The 18,935-nt window shown below is 48.2% G+C and overlaps 1 protein-coding gene across 4 annotated transcripts in view; it reads left to right on the top strand.

The window, feature by feature from the left end:
- The window catches only part of NINL (ninein like), a 52,992-nt gene that overhangs the window by 27,254 nt on the left and 6,803 nt on the right, over positions 1-18,935 (top strand). Inside the window, exons 11-20 of one of the 4 annotated variants that reach the window (XM_075064549.1) lie at positions 450-624; positions 3,091-3,201; positions 4,147-4,236; positions 7,078-7,210; positions 11,054-11,119; positions 12,497-12,591; positions 14,170-14,516; positions 15,964-16,059; positions 16,807-16,876; positions 18,431-18,715. In XM_075064549.1, the coding sequence (XP_074920650.1) occupies positions 450-624; positions 3,091-3,201; positions 4,147-4,236; positions 7,078-7,210; positions 11,054-11,119; positions 12,497-12,591; positions 14,170-14,516; positions 15,964-16,059; positions 16,807-16,876; positions 18,431-18,715 (1,468 nt within the window). Of the gene's footprint in view, positions 1-449; positions 625-3,090; positions 3,202-4,146; positions 4,237-7,077; positions 7,211-11,053; positions 11,120-12,481; positions 12,592-14,169; positions 14,517-15,963; positions 16,060-16,806; positions 16,877-18,430; positions 18,716-18,935 lie in introns of all 4 variants that reach the window. The other 3 variants (XM_032770559.2, XM_032770561.2, XM_075064551.1) reach the window with 3 other exon arrangements.

The raw sequence follows: 18,935 nt of genomic DNA, 5'->3' as shown, positions 1-18,935 counted from the left end.
TACCTGCGTCTGACGAAGTGGGTATTCACCCACGAAAGCTCACGCTCCAAAACTTCTGTTAGTCTATAAGGTGCCACAGGATTCTCTGCTGCTTTTACAGATCCAGACTAACATGGCTACCCCTCTGATACTTGTTTCAGAAGAGACGCTTTAGTCCAATCCAAGTTATTGGGTTCAGTGTCAGGTAACTGAGTGAGGGTCTCTGGCCTGTGCACTACAGGACGTCAGACTAGATGACCTGATTGTCCCTTCTGGCCTTAAAATCTATGACAGTGCTGAGGATGGGACTTGCCACAGCACCTACGTGACTTGGGAGCATGAGTGCATTGAAAGCCTGAGAGAATTATGCTCCCATGTCACGTAAGAGCCTTTGAAAAATCTCAGTGTTCAGTCCCTTGGCCGTGGTGGCTTTCTTCTGGACACTGAGCAGTGACGCTTGTCTCTTGCAGAGATATGGAGCAGGACTATCAAGGGAAGCTGAGCATTATTAAATCTGACGTGGAGACAGACAGAGCACTGCTCTTGCAACAAGAGACCAATCAGCACACCAAACTGGAGGTGGACATAAAACTCCTCCAAGGTGAAAAGACCAGCCTGAGGGAGAAGCTGACGTTAGCAGTACAGGTGAAGCAATCGCCTTGGGGATCCTGCCGCTGCAAGGGGGTGCCAGATGGGCAGCCTGTGCTGTTCCTGCTGGATTAGCCGGAGAGGCCAGGAGCCAATCTAACGTGGAAAACCCTCCTGTCTGAGCTCAGTCTTTTTGCTGGCGCTTGGGGAACTGTAACCTTGTTAAATAGGACAGGGGAGGTAGAAACGCACACACAGCAACAAGCTCATATCACCTAGAAACAAACCCCTCCCCCCGAAAGAGAACACTGCACACACACACACCTCCCTCCTGGGGAGAGAACGAGAGGGGCGAGCCACACGTGACAGACATTCTCCATGTATAAGAACCCATAGAGAACAGATTAGGGTTTAAAAACAGAAAATCATGTGGGTTTTCTTCTTCACATCTCCTGAGCAGGGCCTTACACTAGGCCTGCCCTCCCCTGAAAACCATTACTGGAAGGTTATAGAACAGAAACACCCTATGGATTCTCCCATACAGTTAGCAGCTCTTTCCAAAGGACAAGCGACCACCACACCATGAGGCTGTGCTCGGCCATGCTGACAGGGCCATGTTTTGTAGGCAAACTGGCTAGCTGTACTATGGATAGATATAGCTGAGATTTGATGGGGAGTGCATCCGGAAAGAAATCTCCTCACCTGGCCCCACAGAAATGCCAGAATTTCCCATGGAAGAGAAATTCCGGCTCCCGAATAGTTCTCGTGGCGAGTGAACTTTCAGGGGGCTAGGTCCTTTGCGGGCAGCTCTGTCGGAAGGGTTGAGGGAAAACTGGGCTTTATAATGAAGGCTACGTTTTAGTCATGGGTATTTTTAGTAAAAGTCGTGGACAGGCCATGGGCTGTAAACAAAAATTCACAGGCCCGTGACCTGTCTATGACTTTTACTAATATACCTGCCCTGACTGAAACGTGGGCAGGGGGGTGTGGGTGCTGTGTCGGGACAGGGGCGGTCTGGGGGTGCCGTGGGTGCTGATGGAGGTGGCCAGGGACCCCTGCTGGTGCTGGCGAGGGGGGGAGGGGGGGGACACAGCATGCAGCCCTGGATCCCCCTGGTGCTGGGGGCAAGGGAGACCAGGCCGTGGCATGTGGGCAGCGTGTGGTGTGGAGACCCCCCACCCCTCTGCTGCCCAGGAGCTGCAGGGAAGCCATGCCCATGGGAGCCGGGGAGCCCCCCCACCCCAAAGTAAGTGCCCCCCATACTCCCCAACCCTCTGCCCCTAGCTCGAAGTCCCCTCCCACACACCCAAACTGCTGCTGCTGAGCCAGGCAGCCCCTGGGCCAGCACCAACCACCTCAGAAATTGCAGAGGTCACGGAATCTGTGACCTCTATGACAGACTCGCAGCCTTATTTATAACGGTGCTGGCTTCAGCCTTAATTCTGCACTGGGTGCCCCCGTTTTGCAATACAGAGCACGACTGTTGCTGATCATGACATTCCGACTCTGACAGATGATGTTGAACATTCTCATCACCCCCCTGCTTGTCCTGCATTCGGTGAAGAGACCCAGCTTTATTTAACAGTTGTTGGGCATCATGGGTGGCCTTCGCCTTTCTGCACTAGTGTCATTCTGGTTTGCTATAGAGACTTGTGCTGCTCTTTCTTAGACCCCGATCCTGCAAGCTGCTATGCATGTGCATGGACTGTGCTTCACTGAAGTCACTGGGGCAGGTCTCCGGTGCAGGGGTCTGCCTGCGTGAGACATCTTGCAAAATCTGGGCATAACGTCTTTGTACACCTTTAACAACATCCTTTTAGCAGCAGAGCCACTGAAAGTGGTCCAGTGCCCTTGCTTGGGCGCAGTCATACTGTGATAAGCCCCTAACAGCAATGTCCACATTAGGAGGCTGCACTGCTTTAACTATTTCTGTCTAAACAGAGAATAACTAAAGTGGCACAAAGTCTGTGTTGACCCAGGCCTCTGCGCTGTGTGCGGAATCAGTAACTATGGGTTACGGACTATTTCAGAGAACGTCCTCATCGCTGTCGTATTCTAGCGACTGTCACGGGTGGTTCGTTCTCTCCTCCTCTCTCCAGGGGAGAATTGTGTGGGGCCTGCTGGGGCTGGTCCCTGCTGTGGGGAGGAAGGGGAGAACCAGCATGTCCTGTCTGAGGCTACACTGTGAGCTGTGTCTCCCCTCTCCCTGAGCTGATGCAAGTGTCAATAGCTGCGATAACACTGGTAGGGAGACGCAGTGGAGCCACCCCACGTGCAAACCCACTTGAAACCACTCCCTGTGCCACTGCTATTTCTATTTACAGGAGCTCGATGGAGCTAGCACATGAGCAGGGTATGCCTGGCTCATAGGGCAGAAACTGCCTCCTCCCTAAACATGAGCGCTGCTGGAGTAAGCTGTGCTGTCAGTTAAAGGTGTCCCCCAAGGAAGGTGCACGGCGCAAGCATCCTCTAAACACCAGCATACCGGGCATTAAACAAAGCTCCTTTCCTCCCTATTTAAAGGAAAACAGGAGGTTACAGACTGAGGTTACGGAAGTAGTTGAAAAGCTGTCGGAGTCTGAGAAACGAGTGTCAAAGCTGCAGAAGGAGCTGGACTTCATGTTGAAAGACAAGGTAACATTCACTTCTTCAAATGTAGCTTTTTCTAGAGCTGGTCAAAAAATGCCTATTGTTTAGGGGGGGGAAATTCAGAAAATGTTTCCTTTTTCCAGAACCCCCCCTCCCCCACCTCACCAAAATGTTCACTTTTTTGTCATGAAAAACTGAAATTTTTGGCTTTCAAAAATGTTCTTGATTTGCTTTTTTCCTCTTTTTAAATGGAGTTTTCAGAAAGGCAAAACTTTGTACAGAAATTCTTTTTTTGTCCAAGAACCAGAAAATTTCTACCAAACTGAAGCCTTCTGGTGGAAAATTTTTAATTTCAGTCACAAAAATAATTTGAGCTCTAACCTTTCCCTCTGTCATTGAGATTGATACAGTCAGGTGGGCAGGGCTTGAAAAATGGACCTGAGGCCTATTAGGCGGTGTGAAAATGTCTGTCAAGCCACACCCTCTGCAACATAATACTCTACCCTGAGTCATGACCTGTTTGTGTTTCTATATTTTCTTTCCTATCTCAGATCATGATGGATCTTTCCCTTTCATGTTTTCCGCCTGTCTCCTCTTGCCTTGCTCTCCCTGCACTCAGGGCTCAGAAACCCTACCCAGGCGACTGGGAGACAGACAACTAAACCCAGTAGCCAAAGGCTGATACAAAATATGGACTCCCCAGCATCCTGTGGAAATGGTCCGGTGACCAGCCAACCACCCTCGCTGGGCTTCTGCTGTTAGTGGGAGCTGCTGGCTGCTCCACTTTCTCAAAAATCAGGTCACTCTGGGCCTGGTCACTGAAGTTCCTGGGAATCTTTCCATCTACTCTGCAGCAGGCTCTTATGTAGCTGCCTAAATATTGACTTTTAGGAGCCTACCTTTAGGCCGTGTAGCACGGTCAGAGGGGTGTTAATTCTTTCTTTTCCTGTGTGTAATGCATTTCTGGGGTGCTCTCTCTCCGTGTTGTAGCTGGGCATGGTGGATCCGCACAGCACAGAGCTGCTCCATCAGGAAGAACACTTTGCAGAGATCATAACAGAATATGAGCGGCAGAGTCGGGTATGTACGGGCAGCTTTGTTCAAGAAGGCTGTTGTGATGGCAGCGTGCTCCTTCCCCGGTCTGGTGAAATGCCCCATGCATTCCACATCCTTGGTAGGGCCGGGGGTGTTGTGATGGAGCAGTCCTGGTTTGGAGGTGGTGGAATTGACATGCAGGCTGTGCCCCGTCTTGGCAGAACCCAGCTGGGGAATATTTTGCCAGGGCTCCCACACTAGCCCAACTGGGTGACTCGCACTTCATGGCAGTTCAACACAAGGGTCTTTCAGCCCTCTCTGTTCTGGGTGCATCTTGGGGTGCTTGGGATCATCAGCCCTACCCCAAATTTTAAGTCCTCTTCTTTCCAGACTCCCCTGCTCAAGCTGTGGCTTCTGTTCCCTAGTTCAGTACTGCAGCTACATGAGAGGGGAGGAGTTTAACATTTTCAGAAGCGCCTAAGCTCCATTTCCAGCATAGATGGTGGTACGCAGGAGCCTATGTCTCACTGGAAGTCAGTGGCACTCGGGCGCTGACCTCACTGAAATGTATTTGAAAACTTCCCCCGTGATCTCAGCCACATCCTGGTCGCTAGAGAGTGCAAATGAGTATTGGAGCACACCCCCTTCGCAAGGCAAAAGGAGCGGCTCTGCACAGCCCTGAGCTATAAGCACTGAGGCTTAGGAATAGCATCTGGCGTCCCGGATGGCAGCACGTTCTGTGGTCTGCAGAACCCTGGACCAGCCCGTACAGTTTACTTGATCCCACTGTAGGGTAAAGGTGATAAAACCTGAATGGAGCAAAAACTTGAGGGTAGGTTTTTATAAAACGCCCCCAGCGTCACTAATGATTTCCTGAGAAGGGCTGGCGTGCCCTAAAGATCCCTCAGGCTAGCTGCAAGCTCATCAGGTACCATGGTGATGGGCATGAAAGACAAACCTAGGTGCATGGTTAAATTGATCCCTAGGAGCACAGGTTTTCCGAGGGGTGTCTTTTGTGTTTCAAGAAACATAACTTTGTTCGAAGCCTTTTTTTAAAAAAAAAGAAACAAGAATCTATTGAGAAGTATCTGCTATGTATGCCAGAATTTCATTCCTTTCTTTGTTTGCTGGGTGTCTTAAGGGGCTTGCTGTAGCAAGGCAATGTGTCCTGGTGCATAGAGCACAGAGCTGGTACTCAGACCTGAGTTCTGTCCCCAGCTCTGCCATTGGCCTGCTGGGTGACCTTCGCCAAGTCACTTTGTCTCCCTGTGCCTTGGTTTCCCCAAATGGGGACCGTGCTCCTGACCTCCTTTGTGAAGAATGTGCTATGAGAGTTACTGGTGAAAAGCAGTAGATAGGAGTTAGGTGCTATTATTGTATTAGACTGAGAGTTTATTTCTCCCCCTCGGGTCTAGAGTGAGTCCTTGCTCAAAGCCCTTTGTGTGGGCTAGTCCCCAAGAGGAGCTAGAGAGAGTCACGATTTCTGCCCAGGCACCCCTTCGCTCCCCAGGGAGTGGATTCCTGCAGCCCTCTCCTCCATGCAGTGCAATTCCCCTGCCTCGTGCGGAATGCCCACTGGGACAGCAGAGTGCTGTGCTCCCCTTAGTTTGGGCTGGGTCCTGAGGCCACCATCTAGCCCTGTTTGTAAACTGAGCAGTAGCTGTAGAAATTCAGGGGCTGTTCTTATAGACCATCAAATGATGTCACCTCCCAACTGCCGGTGCAACTGTTACTGTTCCGTGTAATTGTTGTTAGACAGGTTGTTATCAACTCACCTCTTCCTGTTTTTCTTTTCCCAAATCTCTCAAACACCCAACTCCCCCCAATTCGGTGCTAGCGGGTGAAGGTGAGCACTCCTACCTTACGCATGCATGATTCAGACATTCATGTTGTGACTTTCACCTGCATGGTCTCTTGGCACAGCCTGAAATCTTGGGTGTTTACAAGCATCATTCTCTCAAATGCTTGAGCTTACGTTGTTAACTGACTCATGTATTTTGTGTAGCGTGACTCAGTCTTTGTAACTGGTTTTCTCTGTGCACACTTTGAACGTGCCAGACGTCTGCACTTCATGTAGACATGTCACCAGTTTTCCTGTTCCAAAATGCTAACTGTGTATATTGCAGTGTTGATGTAGCCGTGTTGGTCCCAGGATATTAGAGAGACAAGGTGGGGGAGGTAATACCTTGTGTTGGACCAATTTCTGTTGGTCAGAGAGACGAACTTGCACAGAGCTGTTCTTCAGTAGACTGTTGTCCAAACAACCTTGGTGATACCACCTAGTACAAGGCACAAGTCAGTTTTAAGCAGGCGCTTACACCCATCCCTGTTGAGCAAAGCATTTACACGTGGGCTTAAGTCCCACTGACGTTACAATAGAAGGTAAGCGGGTACTTAATTTCTTCTGAGTGTGACTTCCATGCACTGCAACAGGAGAGAGGCTCTGTTTTCACTGCAGAGTCAGCACGAGCTAGCGACGCTCAGGTTACTCCTCTAGAGTTGTTCTAATTCTGTCAAGAGCCGGCCACCATGTGAAATAACACCCACTGGTTCTGCACTTGCTTGTGTGAACTTGGAATGGGGTGCAAGATTCCTGCATCTGGATTGGCTGTCACCTGCCTGATTGACAGACAAAGGGGGTTTGCCCATTGGTCCATACTGGTGTCTCCATATTACAGAGATCAATTAATGATATGATGTATGCATGTGTGCACCCACCTCCTGTCCCAGGCTGGCTGACCCAGGGCCCGACTGCGGGAGTGGGAGAACACCCACCATTTCCACACTCCCCACCCCGATAGCTGTGGGCACTCGGCACTTCTAGAGCAATGCTGTGGCTGATCTGTGTCAGTGAGGTTTAAATGAGATCTGCTGTGTGCCTTGCAGGAATTATGGGATAAGAACGATGAGCTACAGATCGAGCTAGAAAAGCTGCATTCCCAGCTGCAGGAGAGCCAGTACCGCAGGGCCTGGCATAAAATGAAGGAGAATAAGCCGGGAGGAAGACTGCTGCCTGCTGGTAACATTGCTGAATAGCTTGGGGGGATGGGACACACTATCATACGTAAACTCTGCTCAGACAGCAAAGGGTCCATGAAGATCAGCGTTATGCTGAAATTGCCCCTTAGTTCAGCATGTTACACTTGAAGCTTGCAACACATGTGGCATATAAAATCGCTCTGTTTCCTGGCCCTCTGGCTGAGTATCAGATAAGCTACAGTGTTCCCACTAGAACAAGCTGAGGTCAAGGGGGAGATTGAGATTTACAGGGTTGACCGGGAGACTCCATTGAAACAATCAGGAGTTGTGTGGCTAAATCCCTCTGTTGGCTTTGAAAACCTCAGCTGTATGCCATTTCTTTGACTGTCAGAGCACGAGCCAGGCTCATGGGGCTACTTCCACAAGCACTTTGCACAGAGACCTGCAGGTTCAGATGATGCTGTGCTGGAGGATCGGGCACATAGCTAGTGAAAGTTTACTTACAGGGATATAATACTTCAAGGTATGTCTGTACTGCAGTCACAGGGCTGCAATCACAGTGACTGTAGCACTCAAGTAGACATACCCAAGTGAGCTAGTTCAGGTCTGAAGCTTGCTGCGGCTTCACTGCTCTGGTAGCACCACTAGCTGAACTGATGCTAGCTCCGGGATGTCTGTACGAGCTGCAGTCACCCACTGCGCTGGCCACATAGACACAGCCTCTGGCTGCGATGGAGTGGGAGATGGACCATTCCAGGTAGGATTGTACACTGGGTTTTTTTTGCTGTGCAGCGAGTTTGGCGGATTGGACTAAAATTCCTTCAGAAGTTTTTTTTTTAAAAATAAACTCTTTTCTAAATGAAATGATGCATTTCACTGAATGCCTCGTTTCCCGTCCCCTCCCCCACTGCGCCAAAGTTACTCAAACGCGTTAGACCCCGTGGTAAATGGGGGAATCTTGCCAGCTAGCGTTGGGCGCATGGAGTGACTCCAGGGGAGCATTCAGCCCTAAGTGTTTGGCTAGCCTGGCCTCGAGCACCTTTGGTGAGTTAGTTCATGGTCTGATGGACCTCGTTGTCAGAGGAGTGTCTCTTGTCCAGAGAGGCTGGAACTAGGGGTGATGGGGGGCCTGCTGGACCCCCTGGCTTGAAGTAGTTTCCTTCATATTCAGGGTTTACAGTTTGGTTCAATGGCTCTCAGCACCCTCACTGTACACATTGTTCCAGCCCCTTGCTCTTGTCTTTAATCCTTGTTAGTTTCAGGGTTTGGGGCTTCAGCTAAGCCTCGTATTTAGTTGTGTGAAAACACATCAGATGCTGTTAATCTCAGTTTGTTTCTAAGGTTAAGAGCTGCCAAATCTGGGATGAGTGGGGAACGTGGAGTCTAATCTTTGTGGCAGTGCTCAGCACGGTGCAGATGCTGATAGCAGAGTGTTAGAAACCCCTAACAGCGGTCTCTGTTCTGAGGTCAGACCCGTTCTGTGGAGAAGGGCGAATTCCAAGTATGGTCCTGGGGCTAAGCTATGAGGCTGGGCCATGGCAGGACTCCCATGTCATCGGGAGCTCTGGACTGAGAGCCAGCGGCACATGTGGCCCTTAGGGAGTACCTGGAGCTTTCTGTCACGGATGACTTGGGTGATACCTGATTGTCACACCCAGCACCACCCAGGGGAAGAGATCCTCACTTCAGGCCAGGGTTGTTTCTGCCCCTTGAATCTCTTCTTCCCTTCTCCGTGTCTGTCCTTCTTGCCTGCGTGTGTCTCCACATTTCTCCGTTAGCATTTCCTTCCCTGCACTGAGTCCCTATGTACACTCCCACCCAATCCCCTTGTGACATTACTCAGAGTGCAATCTGAACAGCTGTGTCCCCTCAATTCTCCAGCCTGGGGTGCCTTTTTACACTGCTTCGCTGGGAGAGCAGCCACTCCTGGCCTGCTTGGACCCGGACTCCAGCGTGTATATTACTCCTAGCCAAATTACATCAGTGCTCCGGCCAGCCACTCATGAATTACATTACAGGGCGACACCAGCAAACTCCCAGTCTTAGACTTTCCCCCAGAAATGTGTGTCTTGTATTGCCCAGCTCTCTACTGGACAACACCAGCTGATGGAAAGTCTGTCATTTTATTAATAAAAAATGATATGCACCAGCCCTGTTACCTCAAATGAAGTGTCTCAAACACTTCAGTCCAAACACAAAACAATAAAATAAGTTTATTAACTACAGAAGATTAAATTTTAAGTGATTACAAGTAATGAGGCATAAAATTCAGAATTGGTTACAAAGAAATAAAAGGTAAAACACAAACTAACACCTAACTTAACGTGTTAAATGATTTCAAAGCAAAAGTCTCTCTCGCCACATGTTCTAGCAGTCTGACTGGCTGAATTCCTTTCTGCCAGGATCCCTCCCCAGTCCAGTGCTGCTTCCTTTGTCTTTCAAGTGTTGTCGATGCTGTGAGTAGAGATGAAGGGAGAGGTGATTTGGGGCAGGGCCACCTGTGGGGGGGGCAAGTGGGGCAATTTGCCCTGGGCCCTGCAGGGGCCCCCACAAGAATATAGTATTGTATAGTATTGCAATTATTTTTTTTATTTTTTATGGAAGGGGCCCCAGAAATTGCTTTGCCCCAGGCTCCCTGAATCCTCTGGGTGGCCCTGATTTGGGGTTTCTGTTCCCTGTACTTTTTCCTCTTCTTTGAGAATCATCTCCAGCTGGAGTTCAGGAGTCAGAAAGTCTGTGGGAACCTCCAGCTGTTTCTTTGCCAAGATGTAAATTTCTCACTCACCCTTTTTCCTGCCAAAGCATGGCCACTTAACCAGATGATGGTCCATTTGATTTCACTGACACCCGGCTAAGGCATCAGTTTGCCTTTTGTCTATGAGGAACTGGTTTCTGGCTGCTTCCCCAGGTTTGGAATACATCTTAATAACATGAGACAGTAGAATCTTATAACTTTGCATACAATGTTACCACACATATTTGTCCAGGACAACAATGATCAGGAAGTCATGAGTTTTCAAATGATACCTTACAAGGCACGGTTTGAACAAAATTTATCATACTCTTGAAAAACAGGTGAACATAGGGTATAACCTGTCACATCCAGCCACTAAAACAACGAGCAGTTAAATAGTTAATAATGACATTTTAAATGTCACCACTGGCCTTTAGAACTGACACCTTGGTGAGATTTAATAGGGAGCTGAGGAAGTCACACCTCATGGCCATGGTTTCAGGCTGCATGCAGACTCAGGCAGACGGCGCTGCCTTGGTTGTATCTGGAGCGTTTTTCCAGCAACCAAGCAGGCTGGAGACTCTTGGTTAACGACAGCTAGGATTCCGCGTGATCTGGATGCACCAAGTGGGCCATGTAAATCCATCAAGTAGGTTGGATGTTGGACTTTTCAGCTCTAGAGGCATGTACAGGCACCACTAGTATGTCTTCCTTTTGTTACACTGAGTCATCAGAAAAAACAACAAAGAATCCTTGTGGCATCTTAGAAACTAACACATTTATTTGGGTATAAGCTTTCGTGGGCTAATACCCACGTCATCAGATGCATGGAGTGAAAACTACAGTAAGAAGAATATATATTATAGCACATGAAAAGATGGGAGTTGCCTTACCAAGTGGAGGGTGGTCAGTGCTAATGAGCCAATTCAATTAAGGTGGAAGGACCTACTCTCAACAGTTGACAAGAAGGGGTGAATACCAAGGGAGGGGAAGTTACTTTTGTAGTGCTAACGAGGCCAATGCAGTCTAGGCAGCCCGTTTCCAGCAGTTGACAAGAAGGTGTGAGTATAAGCAGAGAGAAAATTGCTTTTTGCAGTGAGTCATCAGAGACGCTTAATAACTCTGTTCTTTCTTCCCCTTGCTTTTAAGATGAGACCCAGAGAGGAGATCGGTCCCTTTTGGTGAGCCCGCAGCTATCTGCTGCAGGCAAAGCCGGTAAGGAGAGCACTCAGCAGCTGTTTGTGCACATATGCACACATGGGTTTCTCTAAAGAGGGCTGTGATCGTGCCTGGTGTTTACATGCAGTGTAAACCCATTGAACTGGTGCCATGTTTCTGTACCTACGTGTTTCAAATGGAACTCTGTCTCCTTAAATAATGTCTGCAGCGTTCCCAAGGAAACCGGCGCACTCTGAGCTTGGGAGTGGCTTGCATTGTTGGGTGGTCATTTTTTCTGGAGCCAGTTGCCCTGGTTCAGTGTCGCTTCTCCTTGGAAAAGAGACGTGCCGGGGTGGGGGGAGGAATTTGGGAAGATGTATAAGCTGCCATTCATGGTGCTAACTCCCCATAAGTCTGGCTATTGACTAGTGGTTTGACAGCATCCCCTGCAACCTCTGTGGCCTTTGGTTGCTGCTTTTGTGGCATAGCTGGGCAGTTCTTCGGAGACTGTTCCTGCTGGAGGTTCCCCTGATCTAGAGTTGTCAGGCTACTCCACATGCAGGTAGGCGGATCCTGCTTGGTCACATTGTACTGCAGCAGCAGGACCGTCCCTGACACCGCCATTATTTCTTCATCCACCACTGATGCTGCATTAGGTGAGTCCATACTTTTGTAGCACGGGAGCCATGGCAGCCCCCAGGAGGACAAGAAGTAGAGAGTTTATACTTGGGCTGATGAGTGGCTCTCTCCAAAGCTGCCTCCATCACCAGCTCCTCATTCACACACAGGACAAGCTGTGTATCTAGTTCTTTGTTCTTCTGGGAGTTGTGGGCTGTCAGGTGTTTTGAGCACAGCATGTGACTGAGGATTCTGCTTTGTTGAGCACCCACTAACCCACCGCTTTGAAGTTAACATTCGATTTACTATGCATATGCAGGTAATCTAGTTACACTGACTTTCATAAGGGAAATGCCAGTCATTCATTATAACAGGGATAGATAAACTGAAGACAATAATAATATTAGTCTCCTGCAGTATCTGTCATCTTTGATCTTAAGTTTAACTGAACAGTGTCGCATACGTAATATAAGGCAATTAAGACATGAAAAGGATTTAGCATCTAGAAGCTAATTTGGTGATGTTGGTAAACTTCTAACAGGACTCGGGTACACAGACAAACACATTTAGCATCTACCCTTGATTTCTGTTACTAAAAAGGAATGGGTTAGTGATGCTCGGCAGTACATCTTTTTGATATTCACACACAAGTGAGTTGTCCTGCATACAATTGCAGTGCTCCTTGTTAAGCTGTTATGGGTCTGATGCAGGTTGGCTGGTTTGCCAGTGTAATCGTGGGGTGCAGAGCAATCTTCAGTTCTGCGCTGGTGGGACTGTTTCAAAAAGCTGTTTTCTTTTCAGGCGTCCTTTTTGTAGAAGCAGGTGCCTGTGCAGTGAGTATAGAAACTGAGCTCATGATAGAGCAGCTGAAAGAGCAACTTCAGGACCTGAAAATACAACTGGAAACCAAGGTGATGAGGGAAGAGGGGCTCTGGGGAACTTACAAATGCTGTGGCAGAGCAGTGTCGATATTTCCTGTCTGCATTCGGGTGACTCAGTGCTCTTCAACTTTGCACCACAGCTCTTCTAGAGGGAACGGAGCTCTTGATTCATGTGTGGTTAAGGTGGGGGAACTGGGGAGTACAGCCTCAGCCTTGTTGTTCCCTGGGGTCCCTGTGTTATAGGAAGGTGGGGCCGGAGAGATGGGGCTACATATGCCCAGAGTCTGTGCCCACTGTGCTGCTCCTGCATCTGTGCTTGTCCTCTCAGATCTGGGCCATGATGGTTCTCTAGGGAGTGCTGGCTCTGTTTGTGATGGTACCAGGGAGTAGTCCGTGTGCCTTCCCGCACACATCCCAGGGGTACACAGGAAGGGCGGCACACTACATGGACGTCTTGGCTGACAGCAGGAGTCAAAGCTACAGCTGGCTGTGTGGCTTAGGAAAGACTTGTAAAGGGTTTTGTTCGTTTGCAAGGCATGTTCTGTTGCACCAGCCAGCCCAGAGGAAATGCCTGCAGATTGGACATGCTTTATCCAAGAGACAGTAACAAACACAGCTCCTTGTTGTTTCTTTCCTCTGGGATTTAAGAGGGATTCCAGACGTGGTTCTTGCACTCTGCGAGGGTTTTAGATTCTCTGCTCTGTGTCGCGCCCCTAGTCCTACTCGCTGTAAAAGAGGGGTTAGTTCCCATGCAGTTGGAAGGAGAAGTAGCAAAAGAATTCTGTGAACCCCTCCATGCTTGCCAGAGTCACAGCTCCAATTCACAGCTATTCAGACTCTATTGGACTCATTTTCAGTGTTTCCAATGGGATCATTGCCTTGTGGGCTCCTGCTGGGTCTGTTGAGCTGCTGAAGAAGGCACATACACGATATAGTGCTGTCCTAATCATGGGGAGTCCTGGTGGTAAATAGGAACAAGATTTTTCAAAGCAGTTTAGGGAGACTTGGATGCCCGATTTCTATTGATGCTCATGGGAGCTGTGAGTCCAAATTCCTTGGGCAGCTTTGTAAATCAGCCTTGGTGTCTTGTCTCAGATCAGGTGTATTTCACTGACCTCGGTGGGCTTTGGGGTCAGGCCCATAGTGAGCAATAAGGAAGGTCATGCTTGGCTCCTGTGTGGATGCTCATGGGGTGGAAGGTGCTCGGTTCCTTCTTACCCATGTGACTCCACGGAGGGGCAGGCACATGCTTCACTGGTTGTGAAGATGTCAGAATTATTCTAAAAGCAAGAATACAGCTCTGCTTTCATTGTAACCCCCGAAAATGTTTAACTGAAATAATAAATCCTATTGCCTTATGTCATCCACTAGCTTTAATAGAAACACTGCAGGATTCCTCCACGAGAGATTTTAAAATCAGAAGGGACCATTGTGGATCGTATAATCTGACCTCCTGGATATCGCAGGCAATGCATTAGAATGTTTTAACCTAGGTTAAAGGAGGCCAGAGATCAAGCTGTGATGCTATAAATGTAATGTTCCCAGCAGAGTGCAGGAAAGCATGTTCAGGACTGCCTCGCTAACACAGAACTATTTTTCCTCTTGCAGGTAAATTACTATGAGAGGGAAATTGAGTTAATGAAAAGGAACTTTGAGAAGGAAAGGAAGGACATTGAGCAAGGCTTTAAGATGGAGATCAGCGAGTTAGAAGAGCAGAAAGGTGACCTAGAAGAGCTCAAAGTGAAATACCAAGAGGTAATTGGTGGCTTGAAAGACCAGCTCCAGAAATCCACTCCCAGTCAGGAGTTTGAGAAGAGGTTTGAGAAGGAGAGGTCAGAAATGGAACAATACTATGCCAAAGAGATTTGCAACCTGGGACAGCGGCTGGCTCAGGAAAGAGACAAGCTGGAAGAAGAAATGAAGATGCAGCACAAGAACGAGCTACAGTTAATGAGGTCTGACACCCTTTTCTTTCTGGAGTGCGAGTGCATAATCATACAAGAGATTGGGAATGGATACCAGCTCAGTTCTGCTCTCCTCTGTTCAGGCTCTTGTAGTAGAGCAGGTTTATGGGATTGCAAGAGGTAGGGCATTATGCATTTGGCTTGGAGAGGTTTCAGAATTTTGCAAGCAAGTCAGGACAGTGTAGCAGTCTGTGGATCTAGTTTAAAGCGAGAAGTCTGTGCTTACCATATGTGAGCATTTCAATGTCTAGGCTCTCGCAAGGTTTCCCTGACACTGATGGTTCTTCCTGATGAATGCAGAATGTCTAGTATGTCCAGACGCGGAGGGACATGAACGAGTTCAACTCTCACCAGCATCCTCATTCTTGCTGCTTCAGCAAACCTGCCTGCCCTAGACTGATCTACAGGCAGCAAAAGTGGGTTTCATTTCTCTTACCTGGCCAACCAAGGAATTGAGGGGTGTGTAGAAGAGGAAAGTAAGGGCTTTGTTCCACAATTTGGTCTCCTACCTGCCCCCAACCAGGCTGCTGTTCATTAGCTGTCAATTTGTTTTGCACGACAGCTTATTCTTTGCACGTACACGTAACAAAGTGTATGTGTGGGGGGAGACTCTCATGCTTCTTAAATGGAATCAGTTGTAAAAAATCCAGGAGCCATTGTCTGCCCCTGGGCTTGTTCATCTTCCTCTCCCATCACTTCCCACCTCTATTCCAGGCTTTGCTCATACCTCTTGCTCTGCTGGTCCCTTTGTCTTCCCACATTCTGCACGGCTCCTTGTCTGAAATAGACTCCAGGTTCAGGAGCGGGGTGTGTGCAGGATTTGGTGTAAAAGAACAGACCAGCAAAGCCTGAGTTGGGCAACTGGTGGTGAAGGGTGGTCTGGGATTAAAGAGCGTGAGTGGCACCTACTCTCATGCCTGGCTTGGGTGAGCGTAGGTAGGTCGCTTCGAACTCCGTGTGTTGTGATCTCCCCAAATGGTGACTGTTTAATATTTGCATTATAATAAAGTAGTCATGGCAAGCCGGTCAATTGACCAGTCAAATAATTTCAATTGACCACCTACTATTTGAGCCTACTCAAGTATTCCAGCAAAAATGCCTGGAGGTAGGTGGCGGCCTTCCTTTCTGATGGCCCATGATGCTGTTTTTTCATTTATTAGAGCTACATTTCATTGGTTTTTGCATTTTTCTGAGTTACAATAACTCAGGTACATCCCCTTTGATTGTACAGTAACTAGATGTAAGTATTGATCTGAGGCTGAGCTTATTGGAGGCTTTTTGTTACTGTACTAAAAAATTACTGCTCTAAAATATTTGACCATTATTTGGCAGTCAAACGCCCAGCCCTACTGTCGATGCCTGGTGCCTCGGTGGGCTAGGCCCCGGACAGACACACAGGCTGCTACAAGTCCCCAGATAACAATTTCTTTGTGTGCAGAATGGAGCTGCACAGGGTCTCGGAAGATAACGCTTTGCTGAGAAATAACCTCAGGAGATTTCAGGAGGATGTGGAAGAAGCAAGTAATAAACAAAGGTAAGAAAAGAGCCCACTGACGTTCAGCAGTTTGCCAAAGATGAATGTCTGAGTTCCTTAAAAGTGAAAGCCTCTGTCAGCAATGAAACATCCCTGAGCCTGTTGTCTGAACCGGAATCCACCAGAAACCAATAATTCAGTGCAAAAAAACCTAATGGGATGCAAGACAGCAATTCAGATCTGGCTTCGAGAGGCAGCTTTGAGCTCAGAGTTTCAGTTGTTGTCTGGTTGTGAAGTCAGCTTGGTCATTGAGTTCTGGCTGGCTCCACACTTCAGAATGCCATGGGGCAGGGTTTCGAGTTGGAGAGAACGAGTGATACTGCTTCTGGCTCAACCTGACCTTCTGGGAAAGATTTGACCAGCTTGAAACATGGGCAGTTGGCTGCAGGGTCTCCAAGCAAAGAATGCAAAGCCAAGTGTGAACCATGACTTTTGGGTGCCCAACTTGATTCCCTGACTTTCAGAAGGCAGCTGCTTGGCACCCTCTGAAAATTGGGTCCCTTTAAGATATGTCCAGCTGGGCACCTAAAATCACTAGTCAGGTTTGAAAGTCTTGGCCTAAATTGCTAGTGCAATGTAACGTTGTTAGCCCTGGGCTAAGCTGGCATGATTACTCAGACTAGAATAACCATTCTCCTTCTTTTCATCCAAACCAGTGTTGTCATGGTGTTCATTCTGCACCGGGGAAGGTACTTCTACAAAAAGAGGTCCATGCTTTGCAATGATATGTGTTTCCCCTTCCAACAGGAAACAAACTGATGAATTGCAAAGAGAGAAGGAGATGGCGCTATCTGAGACAGAGGAGTTAAATCAATTGGTAAGAACCTACCAATGCTAAATGACACTTAATTAGCTCTTCTGTTTAAGGATTTAGCGAGGCAAAGAGGGGCAGAGAAGGAGCATCCTGTGTATAACATGCAAGGAGTTTTGAGCAAAGACTTGGATCTGTGCATTAATGAACTTGTCACGGGATTTGCCCTGCTGACAGTTTCTAAGCAGGCTGGGGGGTTTAGGACACCCAAGTCCCACTTATGTTAATGGGAATCAAGCACCCAAGTCCTTTAGGCGACTTTGAGCATTTCAGGAGCGCTGGATGGGAAATGTTTTTCATGTCTCAAATCTTTTAGAGTATGTGAAATTTCTTCCCCTCTCAAATAGGGATGAAGTCAGTCTCTAGTACCAGTGAGCCGATAAAGACATTCTGTCTGAAATATTTCATTTAGATTTCAACCTTTTACTCTTTTGTAACTTTGTTCAGCCTAATTAGCTTACATTTGGAATTGAAAAGTCATTTCCAATGGAAAACTGGATTATTTTTCATTTAACAAATGTCAAAAGGAAACATTTTGACAACTGTGACTTTTTTCAGTGTTCTCGGAGTCAAATGACATTGGCTGGAGGAGCATGATGAACGTACACAGTCAGGAGCAAGGGCAGGGTTAAGGCTCAACAGATCCGGGCTAGAAGGGGAGTTTTAAACCATTTGAAAGGGGCAGTTCGCAACTTTCCAGTGGGACGCTCAGGATCTAGCTTTAGTGCTGCTATGTGCTGAGCTGGAGGCCTTTTAAAATCACGGTGCTGGTAGTTAGAACAATTATGGCCAAGTAATAGTTGTGGGTTCACTAGCTGAGGCCCCATAAAAGGAGCTGGATATTCGGAAAGCCCTGAACCACCTGCTTTTGAAAAGTCACGTCTCTGCTAAAGTGCCTCAAAATGAGGCCCCCAAGATCACTAATCACTTAAAATTTTGGCTTGTTTTTTTTTCCCTCTCTCCCTCTGAGACTTGTGGATTCATGGCTAAGACCTTTGGATATGTAGAGAGAATGATGCGTAATTAGCTGCTAACCAACACTGGAACATGCTCATAGACCAGCGTTAGGGGTAAAATACACTGTATGTTTATTGGGGCTTGTTGAGGTGATTTCAATAGCCTGCTGAGGCACTGTTAGGTGTTCTCTCTAGCTTCTTCGCATCCAAGCATCTGTAGTGGCTCCATAGCCAAAATGAGGATCAGGGTTTTCAGTTAAGTACAGGGTTTAGATGCCATTGCTGAAGATGAAAACAATGTGCGTTATTCCCAGAATGACTGCCCTTGTTCTAAGGAATTAACTTCCTGCAGAGCTACTGTGTATGGCTTTTCTTGGGAGAGGGTTGGCCTGCACTCTCTTGACACACCCTCACACCACACTTGGCTGGGGCAGCCATGTAAACTCCCCACAGCTAGCGTGTGAACGACTTGTTACCATTGCGAAAGGGGCTTGTCTTCGGACACTTTAATTCTGACTGTGTAAAGACACCCAGGTGAATCTGTGTGAATCCATCACCAATGTCCACATCTTCTTCTGTGCATGGCCCCAACTCCCCCCTTCAGAACAAGACATACAAGCAGGAGATCTGCCGGCTAAATGCCAGGACCCTGCAGCTGAGTAGCCAGCTGTCAGATCTCAGCCTCCAGAGCGAGACCAGCCACAGTACGATCCAGCTGCTGAACCAGAGACTGGCTGAGACGGTGAGCCAGAAAGAAGAGGAAGCTGCTGTTGCCAAGCAACTGCAAGAGACATCAAGTAAACTGGAGCTGGAATTTGGTCAGCATCAGTCAGCATGGCAGCAAGAAAGGGAGCTGCTCCACCAGCAGCTCAGGGAGTCCAGAAAGAAGGTGAGCTCTCAGCGGGGTGTTAAATCAACAGCATGGGCTTAGGTTGTCCTGCGTGGTGTGTAGTACTGAAGCTCCTTCTCTCTGAGGGGGATGCGGCATGGCCGTGGTGCATAGGAAAAGAAGCAAACTGCACTAGTTTGTGATGCCTGCCTGGGTCTCTTCGAAAGGGATTTGCAGTGCTACTAGCGAGGAGGGTCTGGCCCTCCCTGGCCACAGCTGC

Source organism: Chelonoidis abingdonii, chromosome 3, assembly GCF_003597395.2.
Source record: "Chelonoidis abingdonii isolate Lonesome George chromosome 3, CheloAbing_2.0, whole genome shotgun sequence".
In the NCBI taxonomy this organism is placed as follows: Eukaryota; Metazoa; Chordata; order Testudines; family Testudinidae; genus Chelonoidis; species Chelonoidis abingdonii.
This window is presented reverse-complemented; position numbering and strand designations above follow the sequence as displayed.